Source organism: Callorhinus ursinus, unplaced genomic scaffold (genome assembly GCF_003265705.2).
Source record: "Callorhinus ursinus isolate GAN/ISIS: 27379988/994484 unplaced genomic scaffold, GSC_fseal_2.0 scaffold52, whole genome shotgun sequence".
Classification (NCBI taxonomy): domain Eukaryota; kingdom Metazoa; phylum Chordata; class Mammalia; order Carnivora; family Otariidae; genus Callorhinus; species Callorhinus ursinus.
In genome coordinates, this window is record NW_027397114.1 from 3,706,579 (window position 1) to 3,734,358 (window position 27,780).

The window sequence follows — 27,780 nt, forward strand, 5'->3', positions numbered from 1 at the left end:
CCTACGAACTCAACAGGAGACCAAAGAAGAGACTAGCAACAACTCTCTGAACAGAGAAGCGACCACTTTCTGGGAGGTAGGACGTGCGGAGAAGTGAATCCGGGGCGATATTCGGGAGGATAGACGGCGGGGGAGGGGGCCTCCCTCGGCCGCTTCTGGCAAGTCATAGAGCCGCGGAGCACAAAATCGGAACTTTTAGAAGTCGGCTCCGCTGAGGGACGTCGCTGCAGTGGCTAAACGGGGGGGTGGAATCCTACCGGGACAGTGTGGTCTGAGGACCCGGGGTCACAGAAGGACCGGGGGTGCCTGAGTGCAGCCGAGCTCCCGGGTATCGGAGCGGGGAAGCCAGCTGCAGAGATGGAGCCGAGGTGTGGGCTCTCAGCTTGGGGTTGCCATAAACTGTGATCCGCGGCCCAGTCGGGTTACTGCTCCTCCAGCAGGGACCCAACAAGCGGCAGATCCGGGGAGACTCCCCTTCCTCCCCCCGGGGGGAGCGGCGCGGGAGCGCACTGCAGGGATCTGCTGGGTTTGGAGACTCCACACGGGGTCGGGCGCCAGACATAGAAACGCTCGATCACAGGCCGGGTGAGCACGGAGTGCGGCCGGAGACCGGGGACACGGGAGTGACTACTTTTGTCTGGGGGCGCACTGAGGAGTGGAGCCCCGAGTTCTTGGCTCCTCCGGGCAGAGATTGGTAGGCCACCATTTTCGCCCTGGTCCTCCAAAGCTGTACCGAGAGCTTGCAGGGAGCAAAAGCTCCCGAGAGCAAACCCGAGCAGATGGCTTAGCCAGGACCGACAAGGGTGGGGCAATTCCGCCTCCAGCAAAGAAATTTGGGAACCACGGCAACAGGCCCCTCCCCCAGAAGATCAGCACAAACAGCCAGCAAGCCAAGACCAAGTTTACCGATCAAGGAGAACGGGAGAACTCCAGCGCTAGGGGAATACTGCACATAGAATTCATGGATTTTTTACCATGATTCATTAGTTTTTCAAAGTTAATTTTTTAACTGTTTTTTTTAATTTTTCTTTTTCCCTTTTTCAACCAACATCTTATCAATGCCTTTTTAAAAAAAAAACATTTTATTTTTCTTTTTTAGAGTCATATTTTATCCCTTCATAGTAATTACCCTTATTTTTGTCATATATATATGTAAGTTGTTCTCTCTTTAAAATTTTAAGATACAGTTTCTTCTAACAGATCAAAATATACCCTAAATCACTGGTGTATTGCTTTGTTCTAGTCTCCTGCCTGATCACATTCTCTCCCTTTTTTTAAAAAAAAATCATCTTTTTTCAAACAACTTCTTATCTTATCAATTCCTTTTATAAAATCTTTTATTTCTCTTTACAGTCATCTTCCATCCCTTCATTGTATCAACCCTTATTTTGTACATATATAAGTCTTTCTTCCTTTAAAATTTTAGGAGGCACTTTCTTCTAACAAGCCAAAATATGCCGAAAATCCAGTGTGTGGCACTGATCTATGCACTAGCCTGATCATATTTAATCATATTCTGTTTTTTTGTTTTCTTCTGTTTTTGTTTGTTTTTATCTTTTTCTTTTTCTTTTTTTATTTTTCTCCTCTTTCTTTTTTCTTTCGTTCCTTTCTTTTCCCCTGGTTTCAGGTCTTTTCTGATTTGTATAGAGTATATTTGCTGGGGACGTTGTAAACCTGTTAGCATTTTGTTCTCTCATTCATCTATTCTCCTCTGGACAAAATGACAAGACAAAAAAAATCACCTCAGCAAAAAGAACAAGAGGTAGTACCGTCTGCCAGGGACCTACTCAATACGGATATTAGTATGATGTCGGACCTAGAGTTCAGAATCATGACTTTAAAGATATTAGCTGGGCTTGAAAAAAGCATGGAAGTTATTAGAGAAACACTTTCTGGAGAAATAAAAGAACTAAAATCTAACCAAGTTGAAATCAAAAAAGCTATTAATGAGGTGCAGTCAAAAACGGGGGCACTAACTGCTAGGATAAATGAGGCAGAAGAGAGAATCAGTGATATAGAAGACCAAATGATGGAAAATAAAGAGGCTGAGAAAAAGAGAGAGAAACAACTACAGGATCACGAGGGCAGAATTTGAGAGATAAGTGATACGATAAGATGAAACAACATTAGAATAATTGGGATCCCAGAAGAAGAAGAAAGAGAGGGGCAGAAGGTATATTGGAGCAAATAATAGCAGAGAACTTCCCTAATGTGAGGAAGGAAACAGGCATCAAAATCCAGGAGGCACAGAGAACCCCTCTCAAAATCAATAATAATAGGTCAACACCCCGACATCTAATAGTAAAACTTACGAGTCTCAGAGACAAAGAGAAAATCCTGAAAGCAGCTCGGGAGAAGAGATATGTAACCTACAATGGTAAAAATATTAGATTGGCAACAGACCTATCCACAGAGACCTGGCAGGCCAGAAAGGAATGGCATGAGATCTTCAAAGCACTAAATGAGAAAACTATGCAGCCAAGAATACCATATCCAGCTAGGCTGTCATTGAAAATAGAAGGAGAGATAAAAAGCTTCCAGGACAAACAAAAACTAAAGGAATTTGCAAACATGAAACCAGCCCTCCAAGAAATATTGAGAGGGGTCCTCTAAGCAAAGAAAGAGCCTAAAAGCAGCATAGACCAGAAAGGAACACAGACAATATACAGTCACAGTCACCTTACAGGCAATACAATGGCACTAAATTCATACCTTTCAATAGTTACCCTGAATGTAAATGGGCTCAATGCCCCAATCAAAAGACACAGGCTATCAGATTGGATTAAAAAACAAGACCCATTGATGTGCTGTCTGCAAGAGACTCATTTTAGAACCAAAGACACCCCCAGATTGAAAGTGAGGGGATGGAAAACCATTTACCATGCTAATGGACACCAAAAGAAAGCTGGGGTGGCAATCCTTATATCAGACAAACTAGATTTTAAAACAAAGACTGTAATAAGAGAAGAGGAAGGACACTCTATCCTACTTAAAGGGTCTATCCAACAAGAAGATCTAACAATTGTAAATATCTATGCCCCTAACATGGGAGCAGCCAATTATATAAGGCAATTAATAACAAAAGCAAAGAAACACATTGACAACAATACAATAATAGTGGGGGACTTTAACACCCCCCTGACTGAAATGGACAGATCATCTAAGCAAAAGATCAACAAGGAAATAAAGACTTTAAAGGACACACTGGACCAAATAGACTTCACAGACATATTCAGAACATTCCATCCCAAAGCAACGGAATACACATTCTTCTCTAGTGCCCATGGAACATTCTCCAGAATGGATCACATCCTAGGTCACAAATCAGGTCTCAACTGGTACCAAAAGATTGGGATTATTCCCTGCATCTTTGCAGACCGCAATGCTTTGAAACTAGAATTCAATCACAAGAGGAAAGTCGGAAAGAACTCAAATACATGGAGGCTAAAGAGCATCCTACTAAAGAATGAATGGGTCAACCAGGAAATTAAAGAATTAAAAAAATTCATGGAAACCAATGAAAATGAAAACACAACTGTTCAAAATCTTTGGGATACAGCAAAGGCAGTCCTAAGAGGAAAGTATATGCAATACAAGCCTTTCTGAAGAAACAAGAAAGGTCTCAAATACACAACCTAACCCTACACCGAAAGGAGCTGGAGAAAGAACAGCAACTAAAGCCTAAACCCAGCAGGAGAAGAGAAATCATAAAGATCAGAGCAGAAATCAATGAACTAGAAACCAAAAGAACAATAGAACAGATCAACGAAACTAGGAGCTGGTTCTTTGAAAGAATTAACAAGATTGATAAACCCCTGGCCAGACTTATCAAAAAGAAAAGAGAAATGGCCCAAATCAACAAAATCATGAATGAAAGAGGAGACAACCAACACCAAAGAAATACAATTATAAGAACATATTATGAGCAACTTTATGCCAGCCAATTAGATAACCTGGAAAAAATGGATGCATTCCTAGAGAAGTATCCACTACCAAAACTGAACCAGGAAGAAATAGAAAACCTGAACAGACCTATAACCACTAAGGAAATTGAAGCAGTCATCAAAAATCTTCCAAGAAACAAAAGCCCAGGGCCAGATGGCTTCCCAGGGGAATTCTATCAGACATTTAAAGAAGAATTAATACCTATTCTCCTGAAACTGTTCCAAAAACTAGAAATGGAAGGAAAACTTCCAAACTCATTTTATGAGGCCACCATTACTTGATCCCAAAACCAGACAAAGACCCCATCCAAAAGGAGAATTACAGACCAATATCCTTGATGAACATGGATGCAAAAATACTCACCAAAATACAAGCCAATAGGATCCAACAGTACATTAAAAGGATTATTCACCACGACCAAGTGGGATTTATCCCTGGGCCGCAAGGCTGGTTCAACATCCGCAAATCAATCAACGTGATACAATACATTAACAAAAGAAAGAACAAGAATCGTATGATCCTCTCAATAGATGCAGAAAAAGCATTTGACAAAGTACAGCATCCTTTCCTGATCAAAACTCTTCAGAGTATAGGGATAGAGGGTACATACCTCAATATCATAAAAGCCATCTATGAAAAACCTACAGCGAATATCATTCTCAATGGGGAAAAGCTGAGAGCTTTTCCCCTAAGGTCAGGAACGCGGCAGGGATGTCCACTCTCACCACTGCTATTCAACATAGTATTAGAAGTCCTAGCCACAGCAATCAGACAACAAAAAGAAATCAAAGGCATCCAAATCGGCAAAGAGGAAGTCAAACTCCCACTCTTCGCAGATGATATGATACTGTATGTGAAAATCCCAAAAGACTCCACCCCAAAACTGCTAGAACTCATACAGGATTTCAGTAGAGTAGCAGGATATAAAATCAGTGCACAGAAATCAGTGGCATTCCTATACACCAAAAACAAGACAGAAGAGAGACAAATGAAGGAGTCGATCCCATTTACAATTGCACCCAAAACCATAAGATACCTAGGAATAAATTTAACCAAACAGGCAAAGGATCTGTACTCAGAAAACTATAAAATACTCATGAAAGAAATTGAAGAAGACACAAAGAAATGGAAAAAACGTTCTATGCTCATGGATTGGAAGAACCAACACAGTGAAGATGTCAATGCTACCTAGAGCAATCTACACATTCAATGCAATCCCCATCAAAATACCATCCACTTTTTTCAAAGAAATGGAACAAATAATCCTAAAATTTGTATGGCACCAGAAGAGACTCCGAATAGCCAGAGGAATGTTGAAAAAGAAAAGCAAAGCTGGTGGCATCACAATTCTGGACTTCCAGCTCTATTACAAAGCTGTCATCATCAAGACAGTATGGTACAGGCACAAAAACAGACACACAGATCAATGGAACAGAATCGAGAGCCCAGAAATGGACCCTTGACTCTATGGTCAACTTATCTTTGACAAAGCAGGAAAGAATGTCCAATGGAAAAAAGACAGTCTCTTCAACAAATGGTGTTGGGAAAATTGGACAGTCACATGCAGAAGAATGAAACTGGACCATTTCCTTACACCACACACAAAAATAGACTCCAAATGGTTGAAAGACCTAAACGTGAGACAGGAGTCCATCCAAATCCTAAAGGAGAACACAGGCAGCAACCTCTTCGACCTCAGCCGCAACAACTTCCTCCTAGAAATATCGCCAAAGGCAAGGGAAGTGAGGGCAAAAATGAACTATTGGGATTTCATCAAGACAAAAAGCTTTTGCACAGCAAAAGAAACAGTCCACAAAACCAAAAGACAACCGACAAAATCGGAGTAGATATTTGCAAATGACATATCAGATAAAGGGCTAGTATCCAAAATCTATAAAGAACTTATCAAACTCAACACCCAAAGAACAAATAATCCAATCAAGAAATGGGCAGAAGACATGAACAGACATTTTTCCAAAGAAGACATCCAAATGGCCAACAGACACATGAAAAGGTGCTCAACATTGCTCGGCATCAGGGAAATCCAAATCAAAACCTCAATGAGATACCACATCACACCCGTCAGAATGGCTAAAATTAACAAGTCAGGAAAGGACAGATGTTGGCGGGGATGCGGAGAAAGGGGAACCCTCCTACACTGTTGGTGGGAATGCAAGCTGGTGCAACCCCTCTGGAAAACAGTATGGAGGGTCCTCAAACAGTTGAAAATAGAGCTACCATACGATCCAGCAATTGCACTACTGGGTATTTACCACAAAGATACAAATGTAGGGATCCGAAGGGGTACGTGCATCCCAATGTTTATAGCAGCAACGTCCACAATAGCCAAACTGTGGAAAGAGTCAAGATGTCCGTCAACAGTTGACTGGCTAAAGAAGAAGTGGTATATATACACAATGGAATATTATGCAGCCATCAAAAGGAATGAGATCTTGCCATTTCCAATGATGTGGATGGAACTGGAGGGTGTTATGCTGAGTGAAATAAGTCAGAGAAAGACATGTATCATATGACCTCACTGATATGAGGAATTCTTAATCTCAGGAAACAAACTGAGGGTTGCTGGAGTGGTGGGGGGTGGGAGGGATTGGGTGGCTGGGTGATAGACACTGGGGCGGGTATGTGCTATGGTGAGCGCTGTGAATTGTGCAAGACTGTTGAATCACAGATCTGTACTTCTGAAACAAATAATGCAATATATGTTAAGGAAAAAAAAAAGAAGAAGATAGCAGGAGGGGAAGAATGAAAGGGAGTAAGTCGGAGGATGAGACGAACCATGAGAGATGATGGACTCTGAAAAACACACTGAGGGTTCTAGAGGGGAGGGAGTGGGGGGATGTGTTAGCCTGGTGATGGGTGTTGAAGAGGGCACATTCTGCGTGGAGCACTGGGTGTTATGCACAAACAATGAATCATGGAACACTACATCAAAAACTAATGATGTAACGCATGGTGATTAACATAACAATAAAAAAATAAAAGTGGTATCCCTCTCCTCAAAAAAAAGGAGCCTGGCTGTATCTATTAAAACGTGTATACCTTGACTGGACAGTACTACCTTTAGGGATATTTCCTGCCAAAATGAAGGCATTTGTGTGAAAAATATATGAAAAGCTCACTAAAATAAGATGGAAATCACCCTACTCTCTCATCTAGGGAATGGTTGAGAAAAGTGAAGTACATCCAAACTATGGAAACTCTGTCACCTAACACATGAATGAGAAGTTCTAGGGACCATTGACAGAGTGGACATCAGTGGCATATTGTTACTTGAAACAAAAAGTCATTTTACAGGGGTGCTGGGGTGGCTCAGTGGGTCGAGCGTCTGATTCTAGATTTCGGCTCAGGTCATGATCTCAGGGTCGTGAGCTCGAGCCCCGCATTGGGCTCTGCACTGAGCATGGAGCCTGCTTGAGATTCTGTCTCTCCCTCTCCCTCTGCCCTTCCTCCCCACCCACCCCTGCCCCTGCAAATATGGGCGCTCTCTAAATCAGTCAACCAATCAATAGTTTTACAAGTAGAACCTTTATAAATATATGGATACATGTTTAGGCATGTGTATGTGAGCTTAGTGAAAGATGCCTGACAAAAGTGTTCATACCGATTACCTCAAGGCATCCCTGGAAAGAAGAAGGGGGAGATAATTTCCCCTTGATCTACACACTTGTATATTGCTTCACCTTCCACCACACATGAATGATTTTTGTCTGGTTGTTTGCTCTAAAGAAAGGAACTGATCTCAAATTCTGGTCACTGTACTTACTAGCCAAATGACCTTCGAAAATCATGTAACTTCTCTTAAGTCTTACTTTTCTCATCTATAAAATAATGATAATAGTATCTCACAGAGTTGTAGGAAGGATTAGCAAGATGAGATATGTCAGGTTTGTGGCACAGAGATTATGGTGTGTGGTCAGCAAATGCAAATTCAAACCCCCTCTTCCTTCCTTTCACCCTCAAGTGATATGTCTTCAGAAATGCAATCCAGTCCCCACGTTGGAAACAACCCCAAACAGGTGGGTGAAGGTGCTATACAAACAATCCAACAACTTTGAAAAGCTAAATAAAAATGGTTGTCTTTGGAGTTAAAACCACTGTGAATGATTCATATTACTGCTCACTCCCCCATTCATCCAGACATTGAGTGTTATAGATTCGAGAAATAATTGCACATGGCACGTTCAGGGCGTGAAATTAACTGGTCAGCCCTTTGATCTGGACAGCTCCCGCTCTGAATCCAGGTTGAGCTGTGTGGGCATCTGAAAGCTGCCTCTCCTCCCTCTCCTGCCAGGATCCCTCACCTTTTCCCTCTCTGGAAGGCTGCAGTGGTAGAACCAGGGTTGGGGGCCACAACATCCTCCAGGATCCCTTCACTGGACCCCTTCTCCAACCCTCATGGAATACTTATTATAAAAACCACAAAATGCTAGACCTTTGATAAACATGTTCCCACTTAATCTTCCCAGCACCTCTGTGAAGTGACTGTCACCCCCATTTTATAAATGGAGGAACTGAGACTACAGAAGTTTAGCCATCTATTCAAGGTTCCATGGTGAGGATATAGTAGCTCATGATCTTTCTCCTATACAATAATAACCCCCTAAATCGGAGAAGTTAGAAGAGCCAGTGGCTTAAACTCTCTCTCTGCATAATAGTTATTCAGATTCCAGTGATAGTGCATCTTGGGTGCTAAGAATGACAAGTTTCTCTGTGTGAGGAAGAACTTCCGGCTTTTAAGTAGTTCTAAGACTTTTGTGGCTTGCAGCCTCTAGTCATATTTGCAGGCTGAACTCCAATATCCCCTCTAGTAGGAAGGCTTATCCTAGCCCTGAGGAAAGGGTCAGAGTCAGTTTACTCCCCTCTCTGCATTTAAGCTTTAATATGAATACTCCTTAATTATAACACTTACCATGCTTTATGATAACTGTTTGTTAGCATGCCTATATTCCTACCATATGGGGTGTACTTAAGAGTGGGGGCATTTTTTTTAATCTGACTCAGTGGAGATGTTTCATTAATTTGCAAATGAATGCCCAGCTAAATGATTATGTGTTAAGTAGGTTACTTTGCAACCCCTGAGAGGTCACCAAGTGAAAGAATGGGAAGCCTTTGTTAGATGCCCTTTATGAAATATGGATTAGAGGCCCAGCAATGGAAGAAGAATCCAGAAGCAAAAGAGTTATTCAAACACTATTCCTCCTATGAAATAAATCTGAAGTCAGAAAGAGGCCAAAAGCCTGCAGCAGTGGGTATTTTAAACATGCTTATTAATAATGGCTCAAAGTAGAGATTTATTACAGTTGAGAATAGGGAAAGGGACAGTAAATCAGCATTGGTGAGGAAAAGAGCAAGGGAAAGATATGAGTTCTTATTTAAAATGTATTCATGTGCTTTATAACCCTAAAGTAGAGATTGCTATATTGAAGTGGAAGGCTTTATTTGTAGGATTGAATTCACCAAAGATACGTTTTATGCCAGTATTCATTTTCCCATCTTTCATTTGCTTTCCTTTGGCCAAAAAGTTGGGGACTTAGTTTATTGCTTGAAAGCAAGAAAAGATTGCCTTAGCGGAATCTCTTCATGAAAATATTCCTTGCTTCGGGGCGCCTGGGTGGCTCAGTCGTTAAGCATCTGCCTTCGGCTCAGGTCATGATCTCAGGGTCCTGGGATCGAGCCCCGCATCGGGCTCCCTGCTCAGCGGGAAGCCTGCTTCTCCCTCTCCCACTCCCCCTGTTTGTGTTCCCTCTCTCACTGTGTCTCTCTCTGTCAAATAAATAAAATCTTTAAAAAAAAAGGAAAATATTCCTTGCTTCAAATGGTGACTTGTAAAGCGCTCATTGGATCCTAGGAAAAATGCTATTTTATTGGCACATATGTTGAAGAGAATAGTTTTTAAAACATTCAATTAGTTCTGCCTTTGAGATAGAATTTAAACAAATCCAAAGCAATAGGATTAAATTCACGTAAAAACCCAACTGTTGCTTGGGAACCGATTCTTTTCCCACTTAAACTACTCTAAGGATAATCAAGCTCACTCTTGGCTATATTCCAGCCAAGGCAAATACATGCTTTTAATTCATCAATCAATTCATGGTACTCCTGTGCCTAAAACTCTCAGTGGCTTTCTAATACATTAAAGTACAAACTCTCCTCGCTGTGGTCAGCAGAGCCCTGAAACATCAGTCCCTTGTCTACCCAGCCAACTTCATCTCCTCTTTCTTTCTCTCTCATCTGGTTCATCAGGTTCAAGTTAACTGGCTTCCTCTTTTTCCTTGAACACAGGAGGCTCTTCTCTGCCAAGACCAGTCCGCTCCTCTGCCTCAGACACACTTTTCCCTGCCACTCTTCAGGCACGACTCCTCTCAATTCTTCCACTGCTACTAGATATCACTTCCAGAGAAATTAACCCTGACCATTCTAGGCTATTTCTCTACCCATGCTTTATTCTATAATCCATTCCCATCTTTTAAAAAAAAAATTGTATTTATTTATTTTAGAGAGAGAGTAAGTGAGGGGGGGAGAGGACAAGCCCCCCAGTGACAATGAGGAGCTTGATCCCAGGACCCTGGGATCATAACCCCAGCCAAAGGCAGATGCTTAACCAACTGAGCCACCCTGGTGCCCCAGTACATTGGCCATCTTGATTGTCTCTACAGCATGCTGACCGGAAGTGCTAACTATGTGGATAAACATATGCAAGTGTGGTGATAAACAGTGTCTCCCATATTCCCCGCTAGACTGCAAGATCCCTGAGAGCAGGAGCTGTTTTCATTCATTGCTGAACTACCCAGAACTGATAACACGGCCTGGCACATAATAGGTCCTCAGCAGATATTTGCTACATGAATTCTTGGTGTCAAGGCTAATGCCTGGCATGTCATAGGCTGTCAGTAAACACTTTTTAAGTGAGTTTATCTTGCTCCCATCGGATTTAGCAAATTCACATAAGCTGCATGAATTAATTCCCAGTGCCAAACTCCCTGCCCACACCAGCATGGTCTCTGCAAATTCTGTTGAGACAAGAAATGAAAATTCAGGACACATGAATAAAGAGGGTGCCTAAGAGCTCAGACAGACTCTGGGCATCATCTCTAGGATAAAAAAAAAAAAAAATGTCCCAGGGCAAATTTTAACTCTCAATATCAGACTCGAGTTCTCTGGTTCCTTGCTCTCCTAATCTGTTTCTTGTTTTGGTGAGAACTTTTCTGCTTTTGTGTGGGGGTTACCATGATGTGTTAATAAAGTAAACTGGGGATTTTTTAGGTTCACTGGTTTTGAACAAGCAGCTGATAGGTTTTGCTTTGGATTTTCCAAGGCTCATATTTTAAGCAGCCGAAATCCCAGTCACTGGGCGTCTTTCATAGCTCGCTGGACCCAGAGCCAAGAGACTGTTTGGGATTTGTAGTTTATGGTAACAACACAGCATTGCCATGGGGGAGATGTTTTGGCAAAATAGCATACAGCTGTGGTGCAGCTGTTAAAAGCCATTGTTTGGGCTCTGTGGAAATTAATTTACAAAAATATCCAGGTCTGTTGTGTGTTCTAGTTTATATGTAAATCAGAAGACTGTGGGGAAAGGATGCCAGGGATGATGCCATTCAAACAATTTCAGACCAGTTGTCCATTAACTGGTTAGAGTGACTCTCACTCAGTTTTACTTTATTTACATTTGTGGGGTTTTTTTCCTTAACAATACGTTGCACCAGTTGAGCTAGAAAAAGACAAAGCATTAGCCAATAAGCCATAATAACGGATGCTTTTAAAAAATGACAGAGAGCTTTAAAAATTTGATTTATTGGGACAGTCATGGAAACTACGAGAAAAAGAATTCAACAGTGATTCTCTAAATTTGGAAGTAGAAGCCACACATAGCACCCCTTGATGCCACTTCTGCTCCCAGGGGTGACATGGGGTGTTTATCAACCTGAAGGATCAATAACATGGAGGACAGTTAAGTATCAGAATCCTGGGGATAATGTTCTGCACAAATCCAGAGGAAGAGCCTCTTACTCTAAATCTTGAAGCCTTCGCTCACACATTCAGCCTTGCTGTGCGGGTGAAATCTGCTGGCTCGCTCCCATGCCGCAGGAATCATGGAGTCTCCATGCCCTCCTGTTTCCAGATGCTTTCTCCTAATGCATTTCCCTAGAACCTAGATTTCACCGCATTTGCAGACATCTGAGTCTGGTCCTTTTGGCACCTAAATACCCTAGACTAGTTTTGACACCTTCATTATTGTGCCAACACTTACGGATTCTAAAAGCATTGGCTTCTTTCATCTGGACTAGAACCTTCCCCAGCCCAGCTGGCCCCAGGACACCAACCCCTGGAGCTGCTCTTCATGAGCAGTCATGCCCATTAGATCTCCTCGAGGGCCCTGCAGAGGAGACCCAAGCACCTCCTCTCTTGCCTGGATTGAAGTCTCTGTATCTAACACACCCATCGTTGCATGGCTTTTTAAAAATCCAAATTTTGTTTGCAATGGTTGACGTTCAAAGCAGGTCGGTTTGAACCTTTGTGCTTGAAATTTATTTTAACTGGAAAATGGGCACTTTTCATTTGCCAATAGAGAAACGGGAGCAGAGTCTTACAATGGCCAAGGCAACACTTAACTCTGACACTCCTTGGCTCCCATAATCTGCCCTCGTGTGGAGCCTGCTGGGAAGGAAGGACTTGACCCTCTGGTGCTAAGGCCTTAATTTCATGTATGTGTTCAGGCCAGATGATCCGTAAGGTGGCTTCTCTTTCTGAAAGACGGTGAATTCATGGCTGATTTGAAAATGAGCAGTCCAGTAGTGAGCAAACTTAGATAGCCCTTCAGGGGTGGAGCTATGAATGGGGGTGAGGGCGCACAGCTATTCCTCCGTCATCTGAGCGGGTGGTGAGAACCAGACACATAGGCCTCGACAGTGAAGTGGGAATATAAAACCCTGAAACTGTTTGTCATAAGAATGGCATGCCCAGTAAAAGCCAAGGCAGATGTTCGCATAAAGTTTCTGTTGTTTGTGTTTTTGTGGGGGTGCTTTTGGGGTGTGAAGTTTACTAGGCCCCGCAGCATCTGCCTCCCCATGTTGCCATATATTAGCAGTCTTGCAACCCATTTATAGTGTTGGAATTATTTTTGGTAATGATTTTCAAGGGAATAGATGAGATGCAACCTGCACTTAGCTCTCACTACATTTATGATACTGCTGCCTTCCGGGGAAAGCCCCCAGACATCATAGATGGCCCGGCTGTCAAAGAGGTGATGGTCTCACAGAGTTTTAAAGATCAAAGGGGGCTGTATTAGTTTCCTGCTGTGGCTATAACAAGGAACTACAACTTAGTGACTTAACACACCACAAATTTATTATCTTACAATTCTGTGGGTGAGAAGCCCAAAAGGAACGTTGGGGTGTTAAAAATCAGGGTCAGTATGCCAGGGTTCTTTCTGGAGGCTCTGGGGGGAAATCCCTTGCTTCGCCCATTCCAGCTTCTAGAGATCACCTTGGCTTATATCCCCTTCCTCCATCTTCAATACCAGTGTCTTCTGTCCTCTCTTTCCACCCCAAGATCTTTTCTCTATGCCTCTCACCCTCCTACGCCTCTCTCTTAAAAAAGACCCTTGGGATTACATTGGGCCCACTCAGACAATCAAGCATAATCTACTCATCTCAGTACCCTTAACTTAATCATTTCTGCACAGTACCATTTATTATGGAAGGTAACATCTTAGGATGTGAACATCTTTGAAGGAGGACCGTTATTCAGCCTACCACACAGGCTATAGAGACCAAACCGAAGCCCAAAAGATAAATGATTTATCAGTCTGGGGCAGGGCCATAGCTGTATCCCGGGCATCCTCACATCTGCCATGTTTATGTGCATCACTGACAGAGATGGGTAGGAGCAGACACTGATGGGGACTTTATTTGCATAACAAGCTGAATGATTGGGGAATAAGTATAGGATTGTCAGTGATTTAAAAATAGCAGTTTAGAGGAGACAGAAGTTTATATTTTTAAAAATACATGTTTAATTCAAGAGCTTCCTTAAATATTATCATTTGGCTGGGGCCTGCTACCTTCTAAAGATGTTAAATGACTTGCAGGGATAACATAACTTAAATAATGATGGGAAATGAAAGTGCGAAGGAACACATGTACAGGTTCTTCTCTTCTTTCTACCCCACCCCCTCTGCTTCTTTTTCTCCCTTTATTACTCTACCCATGGCTGCCATTTGAAAATCGGTTAGAGATAGAAACCCAATTCAAACTCCTTAAACCAAAAGGAATGGAACCACCCAATGGGCTTACTGCCATGGGTTAAGCCAAATTAACTATTTGTTATATTTCACAAGGAAGCCCCCCTTATTTTGGTGTTGAAACATTTTTCTAAGAATCTGAGGAACTTGTTTTTGGTTTTTCTCCCACTTTTGCCCAACAACAGCCTGTAACAAATAAAAGGTTGGAAGAATTTTGGATTTCAATGGTACTAGACGTACCATCCAGCTCGATTCTTCTCCTGAATTATGGGTCTTTTATAGAGTCTCTTTGGCAGGTATTTGCACTACTCCTCTCTTGCCTCAATTTTCTCCATCCGTGACATGAGAAGGAATGATGGCTGCTTAAAGTGAAGGCTGAATTAAATTTGAGTTCCTGAGAGGACAGGTGCATTTGAGAGGGTTGTGACTTGATTGTTAGGTTCAACTACTCTAGGAATCACTCCCTAACTCCACTACCACTCTATCGGGGTTTGGTGCCCCTCACCTAGAGATTCATAACCCACTCACCTTGTTCTGCAACCCTCCAAGCCCTCCAACTGCCCGCAGTGTGGTAGTCATACATGTCTGCCTTCTTGAAATTCACCTAACCCAGGGATGGACCTGCAAAAGGAACTCACTGTACTGTTCATGGACACTGTGGATGGATGAGTGAATGATAACCATATAAGCTCTTGGCCACATATTGGACACATGGATCCAGAGCCTCAGTGGAAATACTGAGCACAGGGGACGGGGGCAGGAAAAAGCTGAAGATATAGTCTGTGATCTTCACTGACATAAAATTAGTAATTGGTTCCCCCTGCTCTACTAACTTTCTTAAACAGAAGAGAACTGGAAATTGCCTTAGAAATTTATTTTCATAGATGTTTTAATGGGACACGGAAGATGAGTAGATGATTCCCCTTTGGATATTTGCACCCAGCACTCCATGTCATTTTTTTCCTGCCTATCAAATGAACACATTCTTAAGCTGCTGGTACATTAGGTTAGTGACACAGTTGCTGGATTAAACAAATACAAAGTCATTTTGCCAAGCTCCTGTCTGGCATTGATTGGGAGTCATAAAAGTCATTCATTCCCTCAGTTTGGTTTTGACAACCCACAGAATAACATCTTGTATATGTCAAATGCTACTTTCTTTTTTTAAATTTTTTTATTGTTATGTTAATCACCATACATTACATCATTAGTTTTTGATGTACTGTTCCATGATTCATTGTTTGTGCATAACACCCAGTGCTCCACGCAGAGCGTGCCCTCTTTAATACCCATCACCAGGCTAACCCATCCCCCCACCCCCCTCCCCTCTAGAACCCTCAGTTTGTTTTTCAGAGTCCATAGTCTTTCATGGTTCGTCTCCCCCTCCGATTTACTCCCCTTCATTCTTCCCCTCCTGCTATCTTCTTCTTCTTTTTTTTTTCCTTAACATATATTGCATTATTTGTTTCAGAGGTACAGATCTGTGATTCAACAGTCTTGCACAATTCACAGTGCTCACCATAGCACATACCCTCCCCAATGTCTATCACCAGCCACCCCATCCCTCCCACCCCCCACCACTCCAGCAACCCTCAGTTTGTTTCCTGAGATTAAGAATTCCTCATATCAGTGAAGTCATATGATACATGTCTTTCTCTGACTTATTTCACTCAAAATGCTACTTTCTTTTAAAAGCTTTAAATACCTTCTATATATAACAAGGGTGATTCCCATATCATTCCTGCCACACGGAAAAGCAGAGCATCAGCTCAGGAATTACTAAATATTTGGTGTACTTCAAAAGATGATGTGGGTGGACTACACCTTCTTCCCATTAAGGCGTTAATGCTAACTGTACTCATCAAAGAGGCCCCAAGATGAGTGGGTCTGAAACAAAATCTGAAGGTAAAACTTAGAGAAATGGACCACGATCCAGGCCAAGAAAATACCCTAGTGACACCCAAGTGTCTCTATGGGTGGGAAACATCGGGTGGCTCTCTCTGATGTCACCACTTTGGTGCCATGGCTCTTTTTGCATTGTTTTTCGAAACTTCCACCCAGACTAATTCTACAATTTCTTTCTGTTTCTAGTTCCTTCTTTCTGGGGATTGGTGAACTCAGCTTGGAATCTTTGCTCTGTGGGGAAACGGCAGTCACCGGTCAACATAGAGACCAGTCACATGATCTTCGACCCCTTTCTGACGCCCCTTCGCATCAACACTGGGGGCAGGAAGGTAAGCAGCCATGTTGCTTCCGTTGCGAAGTTAAGGACGCCGGGAGATGCTGATTCTGAAAGCTAGTCTTCTGGGTCTCCATCTCTGTGATGAGTTTGTCTTTCCATCTAGGAGTAAAATCACAGACCTCAGGCCTACTGCCAACCAATAGGCAGTTGGTCTAATTACATAACCAATTATGTCTAAATTGTGCTTTCTCTCCTTAGCTAGTCAAACCCTCATTGTAATTACTTTGTGCCCCCTGGAGGTTGCCCGAGGCCCTATCCCTTGGTACCCCATGAAGGTCAGAGAGCAATGTTGCTTCCCAAGCGTATCACGCTGGGAAAAATCCCTCCTCTCAGAAACCTCTTTACTGGGGCTTCTTTTAACCTCAACAAAGTGGGGAAAAATTTGTTTTAACAAAAGTAAAATCAGAAATGTATCATCTTGGAAGGAAAAACAAACAATCACCTTAGATGACTTATAAGAAAATCAATAATTAATCTTTCTAGGGGCATCTTGGCTGGCTAAGAATCCTAGCTCCTGCCCAGAAATGCTGAGTTATGCTTTGTGATTCTCACACCAGCGTCTCTCCTTCCCCCACCGCCCCCCGCAATGTGCTCCTCCTTAATTTTCGGAAGGATATAATGCCCATGGGGTCTTCTTGTTGCTGGGCTCTAGCATTTCTCTTGTGGGTTAATTTCTTTTTGGCTACCTTTTACTGTTGAGTAGTTCATTGAAGGTGGGAAATACACACACACAGCAAATTGTATTTGAAGGTGATTTAGTTATTGTGAACTCAAGAGGAATGGAAAATCATTTGTGTCTAAGAAATTGAGATTAAAATTATGAACAACTTTTGTTACTGCTGGCAGCCGATTCTCCAGGGTTTGCGTTCCTTGGGCTCTGCTCTCTACTTACACAGTCTGTTTGCCTTACTTACTATGGAGTTTGTAAGAAAGTTTTTCCACTTCTGATATATCGGGATGTATTTTTTCCTAATATATAACTGTCACCGAAAAACCAACCAAACAAACAAACCCAAAGTCTGATGACTGTTTTCGGAGATGTTAGTGACTTTGACTCAGGTCACAAAGCGGGTCTTAAAAGGCATTGCACGTAAGTGAGACTATTTCTCTATGTAGTGTTTGTGTGCTATTTTAAATATGACTTGAGAAGCATTTTTCTAGAAAAGTCCTATGTAGGTCATGTAGTTTATTGCTCTGATTCCATAGAAATTAACCTATCCAAATTATCATTCGATTTGAAGTTTTATTTTTATAAACTCTAAAGGAAACTTGACATGGGTTCTACATGTACCTCTCTCCTTCAAGTCATGAGCATGGACAGGCTCATTGACCAGGACTCCGAAAGGGCAAGTTGCAGTTTTGACTTTTCGATCCTTCTTTCCTTCTTGGAGAGGGTGATGGAGAGAATAATTGTATTCTAGACAAAGTGAGAAGCAGTAAAAATGCAGAATGAGGGCTGGTGCCTGAGTTCCAGAAATCAGCTACAGGATGACCAGCAAGACTGAAGCACAGAGATCAAAGAGGTGGAGGAGGGAGGTAAGGATGGAAAAGGAAGATGGGGCCAAGTTTAGAGGCTGTGTTAAGGAACCGAATCTTTTTCCTGAGTTACAGCAAGCAATTGAAGCATTTTTAGGTTAAGAGTACGTTGGACATGGGATGAGAAAGGTGGCAAGCTAACGCAAATAATGGACACATAATTTTCACTTTTCCATCAGCCCATCTTAGAGGAAAATATTGATGTGAAAGAAAAAAAATAATTAACTCAAGACACTTCTCCCTAAAATTTATTGGGAAAGAAGAGATGGGGGGATAGCCTGATGTTAAAAAGCACTCATGTTTTGGTTTGGTATTTTTTTGTTGTTGACAGAGTTTTTTTTTTTTTTTTTATTTCCAATTCAGTAAAGTGTACCTGATCCAAATCAATTTTCAAATGCATTGGAGTTTGGAATTTTGGAAACATTTACTTTTGACGATGTAAATATTTATATCTGGCACGATTTGTGTTGTCAGCTGTTTGAAGAGCTGAGAACTGTCTGATGGCTTCCCTTGCATTAGCAAAAGGTGGAAAATAAAATATAGATGGTAGGAGGATAAACTAACTGGTAATGAAATGTCTAAACGTGATAGACAATACCTAAATTATGTTTGCCAGCTTTTTAAAGGTGGTGTTTAATGAGTTGGAGACTTATTTTGGAAGTGAGTATTCAAATCACTGCTGTGAATTTAGTTTTGCCTTGAAGAAATGTGTATCCAAATCAAAAGGTTTAAAGACCACCCTGTAAGACTGGGAGGTTTTGTAGAATGTGGGCAAGGTGCCACGTTGTGAAGTCTGAGATCTGCTGGGTATCAGCATGTTAAATGCATCCCAGTCATTATGTGTTTAATGTCACATTCTTATCCATGAACATGATTCCTGCTCGTGTTTCAGTGAACCTTATGCCCAAACCCATGAAGCAGCGTTGCTGCAATCTCGGACTTGTGTTGCTGTGTTCGTTTTAATGTGACTGACCTGGCATGGGGCTCAAATCATGAATTAAGGGCTTATCTTAGCATGAGCAAGGGCTGAAATTCAACCTGAATGCAAAAATACAAAGAATAATAATAGTTAGATGTCAATCAAAACATATTGTGTCTTGGATAACAAAGTATATTCATTATACTTGAATAATGGTATTTCCTTTTTTTTTTAGGTTGCTTCTTTTCAATGGTAATTCTTAAGCAATGTTTGGGTTGTTTGTTTTTTTTTTCTTGAAGGAGACTGTTTTTTTTTTTACCTAGTTGTTCGTATCTGACACATAGGACTTTTATGGACAAAATTTAAAATAACTGTGCTTTTCAGACAATACTCACTTAGGGCTGGGTTGTGTATGGTCATAAGAATCTTACTTGGAATCAGTCTCCCACCCTTGACCCCATTCAACTTAACTCCTAGTAGTCTAAACATTTTTTTTGAATCTTGGAGCTAATGAATCTCTTCTAGAAAAAGCTACTGAGTCAACTCAGAAATTAGAGTAGGCAGGTGGAGATAATTCTTCCTTCACGGTCTCAGATCATTTAAAATCCCTGTATGTGGGAAATTGGATTCTGACAACTGGTATTTTAAGCTCAGTTCAAGCCTGATTGACTCTTTTAAAAATGGAGACCATTGGTAGTCAATGGACTTGTACAGATTCACATATATTTTTACCTTCCTTGTCTTTTTCCTCATGTCAAAGTGAGTATACGTTAAGTGTTTGTGTATTAAATTCTGTGTGCTATTCACCTAAGTAAGCTTCTTGGTGTAATTTGAAAATAACAGTGTAGAGTGTGAATGTTACTGAATAGCAAAATCTAAATGGCCTGGCTTGATCATTTTGGGATATAGTAGTTCCTCTAGATATTTGTCTGATACAGGTGGGTGCTGAAGGGTTTCTGGATTAAGAGGTGAGGTTCGTGTTCATGGAAGAGATATGGTTTGTAGATAACCTCTCTGCTGATCTGAAACATCTAAAAGAAGAAAGAACATTAAAACTGAGTCTAAAATCACTTGCTGATCCTACCATTTTAACCAAAAATCAGTTCTGGCATCCTTCCCCATCTTTTAGGTCTTTTAATAAAATGGACATCTCAGTAGTCAGTGACATGGGCCTTGCTCACGAGAATTAAATATAAAAGGTAACCTCTAAAGTCATTCACTTAATGATCCCTATGTATTTAAAAAGCACCCATGCTACGCATAGAAGAGACCAAGATTAAGAGTAATATTGTTTCTTTCAACCTTCCTAAAGCTTCTAGATTTTCTGTATCAAGCTTGCATTAATTTAATAATCTGAAAAACACCTATAGATTTTTAATTCATCCCTTCATTTTAGGCAAACATAACAGAGTTGGCAAATATGGTAGAGGGAATAATGCCCTCTCCTAAAGATATGTATATCCTGATCCCCAGAACTTATAAATATGATATCTTACATGGCACAAGGTATCTGGAAGATGCGATTAAGGTAAGCATCTTAAAATGGGAAGATTATCCTCTATTATCCTGATGGGCCCAATGCAATCACAGGGTTCTCATAAGGAACAGACAGAGGCAGGGGAGTCCAAGGCAGAGAATGAGATGTGACAAAAGAAGCAAGATCAGGGTTATGCATTGCCATGAGCCAAAAGAATATGGGCTGCCTCCAGAAGCTGGAAAAGGGCAAAGAAACAGATTCTTCCATAGAGTCTCCAGAAGGAACACAGCCCTGCTAAAACCTGGATTTTAGCCCAGCAAAACTGATTTTTGACCTCTGACTTCCAGAATGTAAGATGACCCTTTCAAGGAGACTGGTTGCAGCTCATGCAACCACAGGGATGGAGCTGAGGACGAAAGACCCCAGCTGCACTCCTCCCCACCCCCACTTTGTCAGGCTCCCTCTGGGGAGAAGTCAGAGACTAAGACAAGACTGCTGATTCAGTCTAGCTAAGCCAGCCTCCAGGCCACAGGGCAAGGTGAAGGTAGATTTGAAGGGGCAAGAAGAAGACATCCTATGCAAGGCTATACCCTTTATCTACATGACCATTTGCAAATTTCCCATTAAATGAATATGAGGTAATAAAACTCATCATTTCCTATAAAATTAGGTATAAACGTCTCAACCTGGCATTCATAGTCCTTGCAATATGGCCCCAAATCTTCCCTCCAGAGCCTTATTCATCTTACATCTTATGCCTACGTTTTGTTCCCAGTGAGATTGTGATGCTTTTTTCTTAATTGACTGTATCTCACCTTTCCCTGTGATCTGTGCTTTGGCCACAATGTAACCCTTCACCTGATGTACCTCTGGACCTCAGCACTCCCCATCCCTACCTTTTTATTATTCAATCTCTCTGGCACCAGTGCCGCCTCCGCCATGATGCTCCTCTGGATGTCTTTCATGACTGGTGAAATCCCTCCTCATTTGCCTCCTTAAGCAACTTGCTTATCTTTCATTTAGGACCTGAACCTTGGCTTCTATAGTATATTAGTCTTACTTGCCTCATCTCCCCATCTTAGATTAAGGGCTCCTCGTGATAAATGTGCTTTCATATTTTCATTTTATATCCCTGAGGTTATCTATGATGAGGCTGGTTGATTTGAACCGAACCAAGATTATCTTTGATCACCAAACAAAAGGTTTATGTGGAATTAGTGAAAAGTTGCTTTCGCTTAAGGTGGGAAAAATATGAGAAAGTCCCATGATGAAAAGTAACCTTGCCATCAACAGAATCTGCCATTAGAAACTAAATTTTCGATTATTGTACTTTTCCTGAAACATGGTCAAAATATGTTGAAAAAAATAATGACTGTGAATTGGTTGGGTGCCTAAAATCTTATCACTTCTCTATTTTTTAAATTTCCACCATGAACCAGATAGCAAAATTTAGTTGACCACAATTAATCATTGCAGTGTTTACATTGCTATGTTTAGAAACCTTTTATGAGTAAGGCATTTATGTTCCTTCAAGGACTTCATGATATATTAGGGGAGAAAATATGGAGATACAGAAATTAAATCACAGTAGCTGATTTAAATAACTATTTGAGATAATAGTGGAAGAGAACCTAAGGAAACAATGAAATGATTAATTAGCAAATCAATCATTTTGACACTAATATTTAATGGTGGTAAGAAGTTGGGTTGGCTGAACCAGGCTTTATGGAGGTGCTAGAATGTGAGCTAGCGTGGACAGGTAGGTGGAATGAAATACTGTTTACAGGAGGGTCTTTAAATGTTAGATGTTCTGGCTCCCCATGTGAAAGATTAAAGAAAATGTAAGGATCCATTTTGCCATCTAAATATGTTACTGTGGTGCTGGTTTTTATTGGATAACTGATATTAAACTTTCATAGATAAGTATTCTTTCCCATTTGGAACTCATTAGCTATCTTTAAGTACCACGGGTCTTTTTATACTGAAGCTCTGGTATGGAAATGATACCTATAATTTTACATGTGCTTGTGGGATACAGTAGATCTCTAAGAGCTGATGAAGAAGTGAATGTGATTCTTACTCATTTGTATTTTGTGGTTTGATAAGTTTTTTGACTTGCCATACTGACAATATCCTTTCTCACAAGGAAACAATAAAGGGTCTCTTTATTTGAATCTAATTCTAACCAACAAGGAAAAGCAGCTCGGTGATATGGAATGGACAGTAAAATTCTGGAAGAAAGTGGATGTGTTATCTTAGAAAATACGGTATTCCAAAGTAAAAAAAAAAAAAAAATGCTGATAAGCATTGTCAGACATGGATCCTAAAATCTTCAAAAGGCAGATTTTTGAACTATCATAGTTAAAGTAGATGTGATCTCTCTGCCTCATGGAAGGTAACTCTAGAGGACTAAGAAGCTCTTAAAAATGAAATTATGGTAATACAATTACAAATGATGATACCTCAAAAAAAGGAAGTGGTAGGAGCTAAGGCTACAGATGTGGCTGCACAGGGAGTTTTGCCAAAAATAATGTTTTTAAATGGCAGGGAAGAGATGTGAGAGAAAGGGCTTTATAGCCAAGGAGGACGATGAAAGTGGAAGGAACCTGTGAAAATCATTTCAGGGAGAATAAGGTCCAGAATGAGTTTAGGGTGGCAGAACGAGAAGGTCTTTTAAAGTTACAGTTACAGGGAGAAGGAACATTAAGACAATACAGACCTTTGTTTGGCGGGTTGGGAGGGATAGGTACCCACAGATGTTCTGCTCTGGGTTTGGATTTTAGGTTTACCACTAACCGCCCAAATATGAGAAGCCTAACCTCTCTGAGCTTCAGTTCCCTCCTCTGTAAAAGAGAGATCGTAATTGTACCCACCTTGCAGGGTTGTGGTGGTTGTGGTGGAGGGAATTACATGAAGTAACACACTTAGTAGGCAGGTGGTCATTCGAGTTCTCAGATCGGCAGCTGGTGGAGAAGGAAATGTGCTACAATTGTTAGCTACTGGCTTCATCCCTTTGGGCTGCTGGAACAAACTGTCACTGACGGGGTGGCTTCTAAAGAATGGACTTCACAGTTTTGGAAGCTGGGAAGTCCAAGATCAAGGCAGGGGCATGGTCACATTCTGGGGAGGGCCCCCCGTCCTTGTTTACAGCCGGCGCCTTCTTGCTGAGTCCCCACGTGGTGTGAGAGGCCAGGGAGCTCTGTGGTGCATCTTTTCTAGGAGCACCAGCCCGGATCAGGAGGGCTCTGCCCTTATGACCTAATCACCTCCCAAAGGCCCCACCTCTTAATACCCCACTTTAGGGATTAGGATTTGAACATATGAACTTTGAGACCGTGGTAACTGCCATCAGAGATGTTGTGGCCGTTAGTGAGAAAACACAACCTAATCCCACCAGAGTTTCTCCATCAAAGAAACTAATATTTACTTTAGAATCAGTAACATATATGCTGAGAGGTGAAGTGGACGACAGAATACGAATCCAGAACCACCTTGCCAGCAGCCCCTATCCGAGAGTTTGAAATTCAGTCGGCATGAAGGTAAAGCTTTCCTCTCAGGCCCATCTTTATAAAAAGCTGCACAGATTCAGAGTGGGCTGGATTTGTTGTAAAATCACTACATGTGAAAAAAGTAGAGGAAGTTAATGGATAATGTGATTGGCATGAGTAAATATCACAGGGAAGATGCCAAGAGACAAATTCAACCTAATTACATAGTACATAAGGTACTCCTCTGTAAGTGAGGTCATTGTCCTATAATAACCTTCAGGGAGAAGAGGGTACCTAGGATATTGCAGTCAGATCCCTCAGTGTTGATGGTTAGAATAACTAATGGAAAAGATGTTGACAAAGTGAAACGCAGAAAAAGGGGAACAAAGTAGCGATGAGAAGAATCAACCATTCTGTACATTCTGTATTCAATTCTATCTGAAAGGATGACATTTTAAGATATAATTACAGGTGCCTTCTAACTATACCTGTCCTGTGCAGCCTCAGACACCGAAAACGAGTCCTGGTGTTTGGAAATGGCATGAACCAGATTTTATTTCAAAATAAGAGCTCAAGCCATGTGAAGGGTGAATGACCTCCATGTGTTTCATTGAGAACCCCAGCACAAAAAGAGTTCCAGCAGGCACTGAAGTCCACATGCTACTCTAGAACAAGCTCAAGCATCAGACGAGAAGCCTTGACCTGGCCTGGAATCCCCCTTCCGATCTAGAAACTACGAACAATGGTTAGATGGGCACACAGAATATGTTTGTTTGAGGCTGACCCCGGAATGAGGATTTACCTCCGAAAGGAGAACTCCCTTTAAAGCCCCAGCATTGGTTTGGAAGAAACCTGCCTTCTCCTCTTTCTCATCCGCTATCAGAATTACTCCCCAGAGTGTTGGATACCGGACTCTTTCTCCTTTAGGATATTTTGCTCTGAGTTGCTAAAATGGAGGATCCAGGGCAAAATGAATGTTACAAGAAAGGACTTTGATTAAAGATAAAGAAACGAGGCCAAGGTAATTGTGTTTATGCTCAGAGCAGAGCGTTTTGCAGGCAGTGGAAGTTTTCAGGGCCTTGTGATGAAAGATAAGCAAAATGTGAGACCGATGCCGTATCCTAAGTTGGGAATGGGCTCAGAGCAAAGGCGTTCTGTGGCTGGCGTCAGGTTCTCATGCACAGTCGCCGGGCTTAGAGCTGGGCTCAGGATTACTGCTCAGCATCTCAGCAGTTGCTTGTAATGTATCCCTCTTGACATCACCCAGAAAATCAATGCAGTCATTAGGCAAGCCTTTGAAGGAAACACCTGGATGTTGGCTTTAGTATTTTATAAATACATCTAGTTCTGTGGCTTTCTTTATTCCTCTTGTGAGTATTAGAAAAGACTTTGCTTTCCCTTCCTGCTTCTTGGTCTCTGTCTCTCTCTATCTCTCTGTCTCTCTCTCTCTCTCCCTTCCCCCCCTTCACTTACCTTCCTCTTCTCATTCTGTCTTGCTCTCCTACCCTTTTCTCCCCTCCCCTGTCTCCTTTCTCCCGTTCACCTTGTCCCATTCCTCTGTCCCCACTTTGCTTTCCTCCCTCCTTCCTCCTGGTCCTGGGTTCATGTGACCGAGGAATCCGTGCCTTCTGTCTTCTGCATCAGTGTGAAATAGGTACTCCCCTTTCATACATTTTAGAAGGATTGACAATTCTATGATTTCAGTGGCAACACTTAAATAAAAGAAAATTCAAGTTATCCGAGGACTGAGCACAATTTTTATGAGAGAGTGTGCGGGGAATTGACTCAAGAAATCTAATGAATTTAGAGGCAGATGAATTCCCCCAGGAATTTCATGGGTGTTAAGTATCAATCACATGGTACCATCTTCGTTGTCTGGTTACTTGATTCCATAGATGAAACCAACAGGCATTTGGCAAATTAACTGTCCTTTCAAATAGGTGACAAAATGTCGTACTCACTTACACTGCTTGTAGTTCAGCTCTTTTGCCATTCGTCTAAAAATGAGGTAGAAGAAGAGCAAGAAAAAAGGGAAAAACACGACCTAATTTTTACTTCTCCCACTTTGTGTTATCTCTCAAGCATTCCAGAACAAGTGTCTCCATCACAGTCTAGAGGATAAAACTGGCAGAATACCTGGGTGACACAGAAACAGTCATATACCCAAGAGTTCTGAATTTTGATACTAAAAATCTGATATCGGTTGTGCATTCTCTCCAAGAAGGCTCTGAAATTGGCCAGTCTTCTCCTTGTAAGCCTGGTCATTTGGCTGCATAGACCAGCCAAGCTCTCCCTACCTGAACTTCAGAGACTCTGAGTCCAGTTAAAGGGCCATTGTTGCCTAGAAACCAGGTAGCTTTGGTCTGAAAATAAAAATAATTTCCCCATCATTTCAGGGGAAAAAATGAAGTGGAATTTGTGTGAAGGACTTAAGAAAATACAAATTTTCTTCTTATTCTGCTTTTCTGAAACAAAAGAATTACATTAAAACTGGAAAACTAGAAAAAAGGTGTGATTTGGGGAGTCTATGCATCATTAACAATTGAACATCTGAGCAACAATCAGACTTTTCATTTTCTTATGAAAATTTATTTGTTTAAAGATTTATTTATTTATTTATTTATTTGAGAGAGAGAGTGTGTGTGTGAGTGGGGAGAGAGGCAAAGGGAGAGAATCTTCAAGCGGACTCCCTGCTGAGTGTGGAGCCTGATGCAGGGCTCAATCCCAGAAGCCTGAGATCATAAGCTGAGCTGAAGTCAAGAGTCCGATGCTTAACCGACTGAGCCACCCAGGTGCCCCAATTTTTTCTTATGAAAATTTAATGTCGTATAGAAGCAACCTTATTAATGTCTCATGAAGCATTAAGAATAATTAAAATAGGTGTCTTCTTCCTGCCTTGTCTTGGGCGTTTTTATTCTCAGAGCCGCTGATAGCAAGATGTCTCCAGGAAATGCCAAAATTGGGCATCCTGCCCCCAACTTCAAAGCCACGGCTATTATGCCAGACCGCCAATTCAGAGGCCTCAGCCTACTGACTACAAAGGAAAATACATTGTATTCTTCTTTTACCCTCTTGACTTCACTTCTGTGTGCCCCACAGAGATCATTGCTTTCAGTGACAGGGCAGAAGAATTTAAGAAACTCAACTGTCAAGTGATTGGTGCTTCTGTGGATTCTCATCTCTGTCACCTGGCGTGGAGCAACACACCCAAGAACCAAGGAGGACGGGGACCCGTGACCATTCCCTTGGTATCAGACCCCAAGCGTACCATTGCTCAGGACTATGGAGTCTTAAAGGCTGTTGAAGGCATCTCGTTCAGGGGCCTCTTTATCATTGATGATAACAGTATCCTTAGGCAGATCACGGTAAATGACCTTCCTGTCGGCTGCTCTGTGGATGAGACTCTGCGAATGGTTCAGGCCTTCCAGTTTACTGACAAGCATGGGGAAGTGTGCCCAGCTGGCTGGAAGCCTGGCAGTGATACCATCAAGCCTGATGTCCAGAAGAGCAAAGAATATTTCTCTAAGCAGAAGTGAGCGCCGGGTCATTTTAGGGCTGGGCTGCAGTGGGTGGCCATGAAAACAAAATCTCTTTTGTACTATTGTCATGCTTAGAACGTAAGACATTAGACTCTGTGCAGATGTGGTATGGGGACAGGACAGGCCTTTCCTGCAGGGGTTGGGGAGGCCAGCCTTTCTTCCTCTGGAGAGAAGGGCCTGAGCTGTTATGGGGCAGGCCACCTGTTATGTACAGTAGCAGGGCATTGCTTTTTGTCTTTTGTTGTTTCTATTAAACTTGAACTGAGAAAAAAAAGAATAATTAAAATAATCCATTTCTTTCCAATATCTCATATTTTTATCATTTTAGAATGTAGGTGTTCTAATCCCTGTTCTGTACTATGTTAGGGCC

At 41.7% G+C, this 27,780-nt stretch overlaps 1 protein-coding gene and 1 pseudogene across 3 annotated transcripts in view; both read left to right on the plus strand.

Moving 5' to 3' along the window:
• Positions 1-27,780, plus strand: part of CA10 (carbonic anhydrase 10) — a 524,645-nt gene that overhangs the window by 214,705 nt on the left and 282,160 nt on the right. For all 3 annotated transcript variants that reach the window (XM_073883802.1, XM_073883801.1, XM_025859284.2), the window contains exon 4: positions 16,301-16,443. In XM_073883802.1, coding sequence (XP_073739903.1) covers positions 16,301-16,443 — 143 coding nt within the window. The remainder of the gene's footprint in view (positions 1-16,300; positions 16,444-27,780) is intronic.
• On the plus strand, positions 26,520-27,671 carry LOC112813994 (peroxiredoxin-1 pseudogene; annotated as a pseudogene).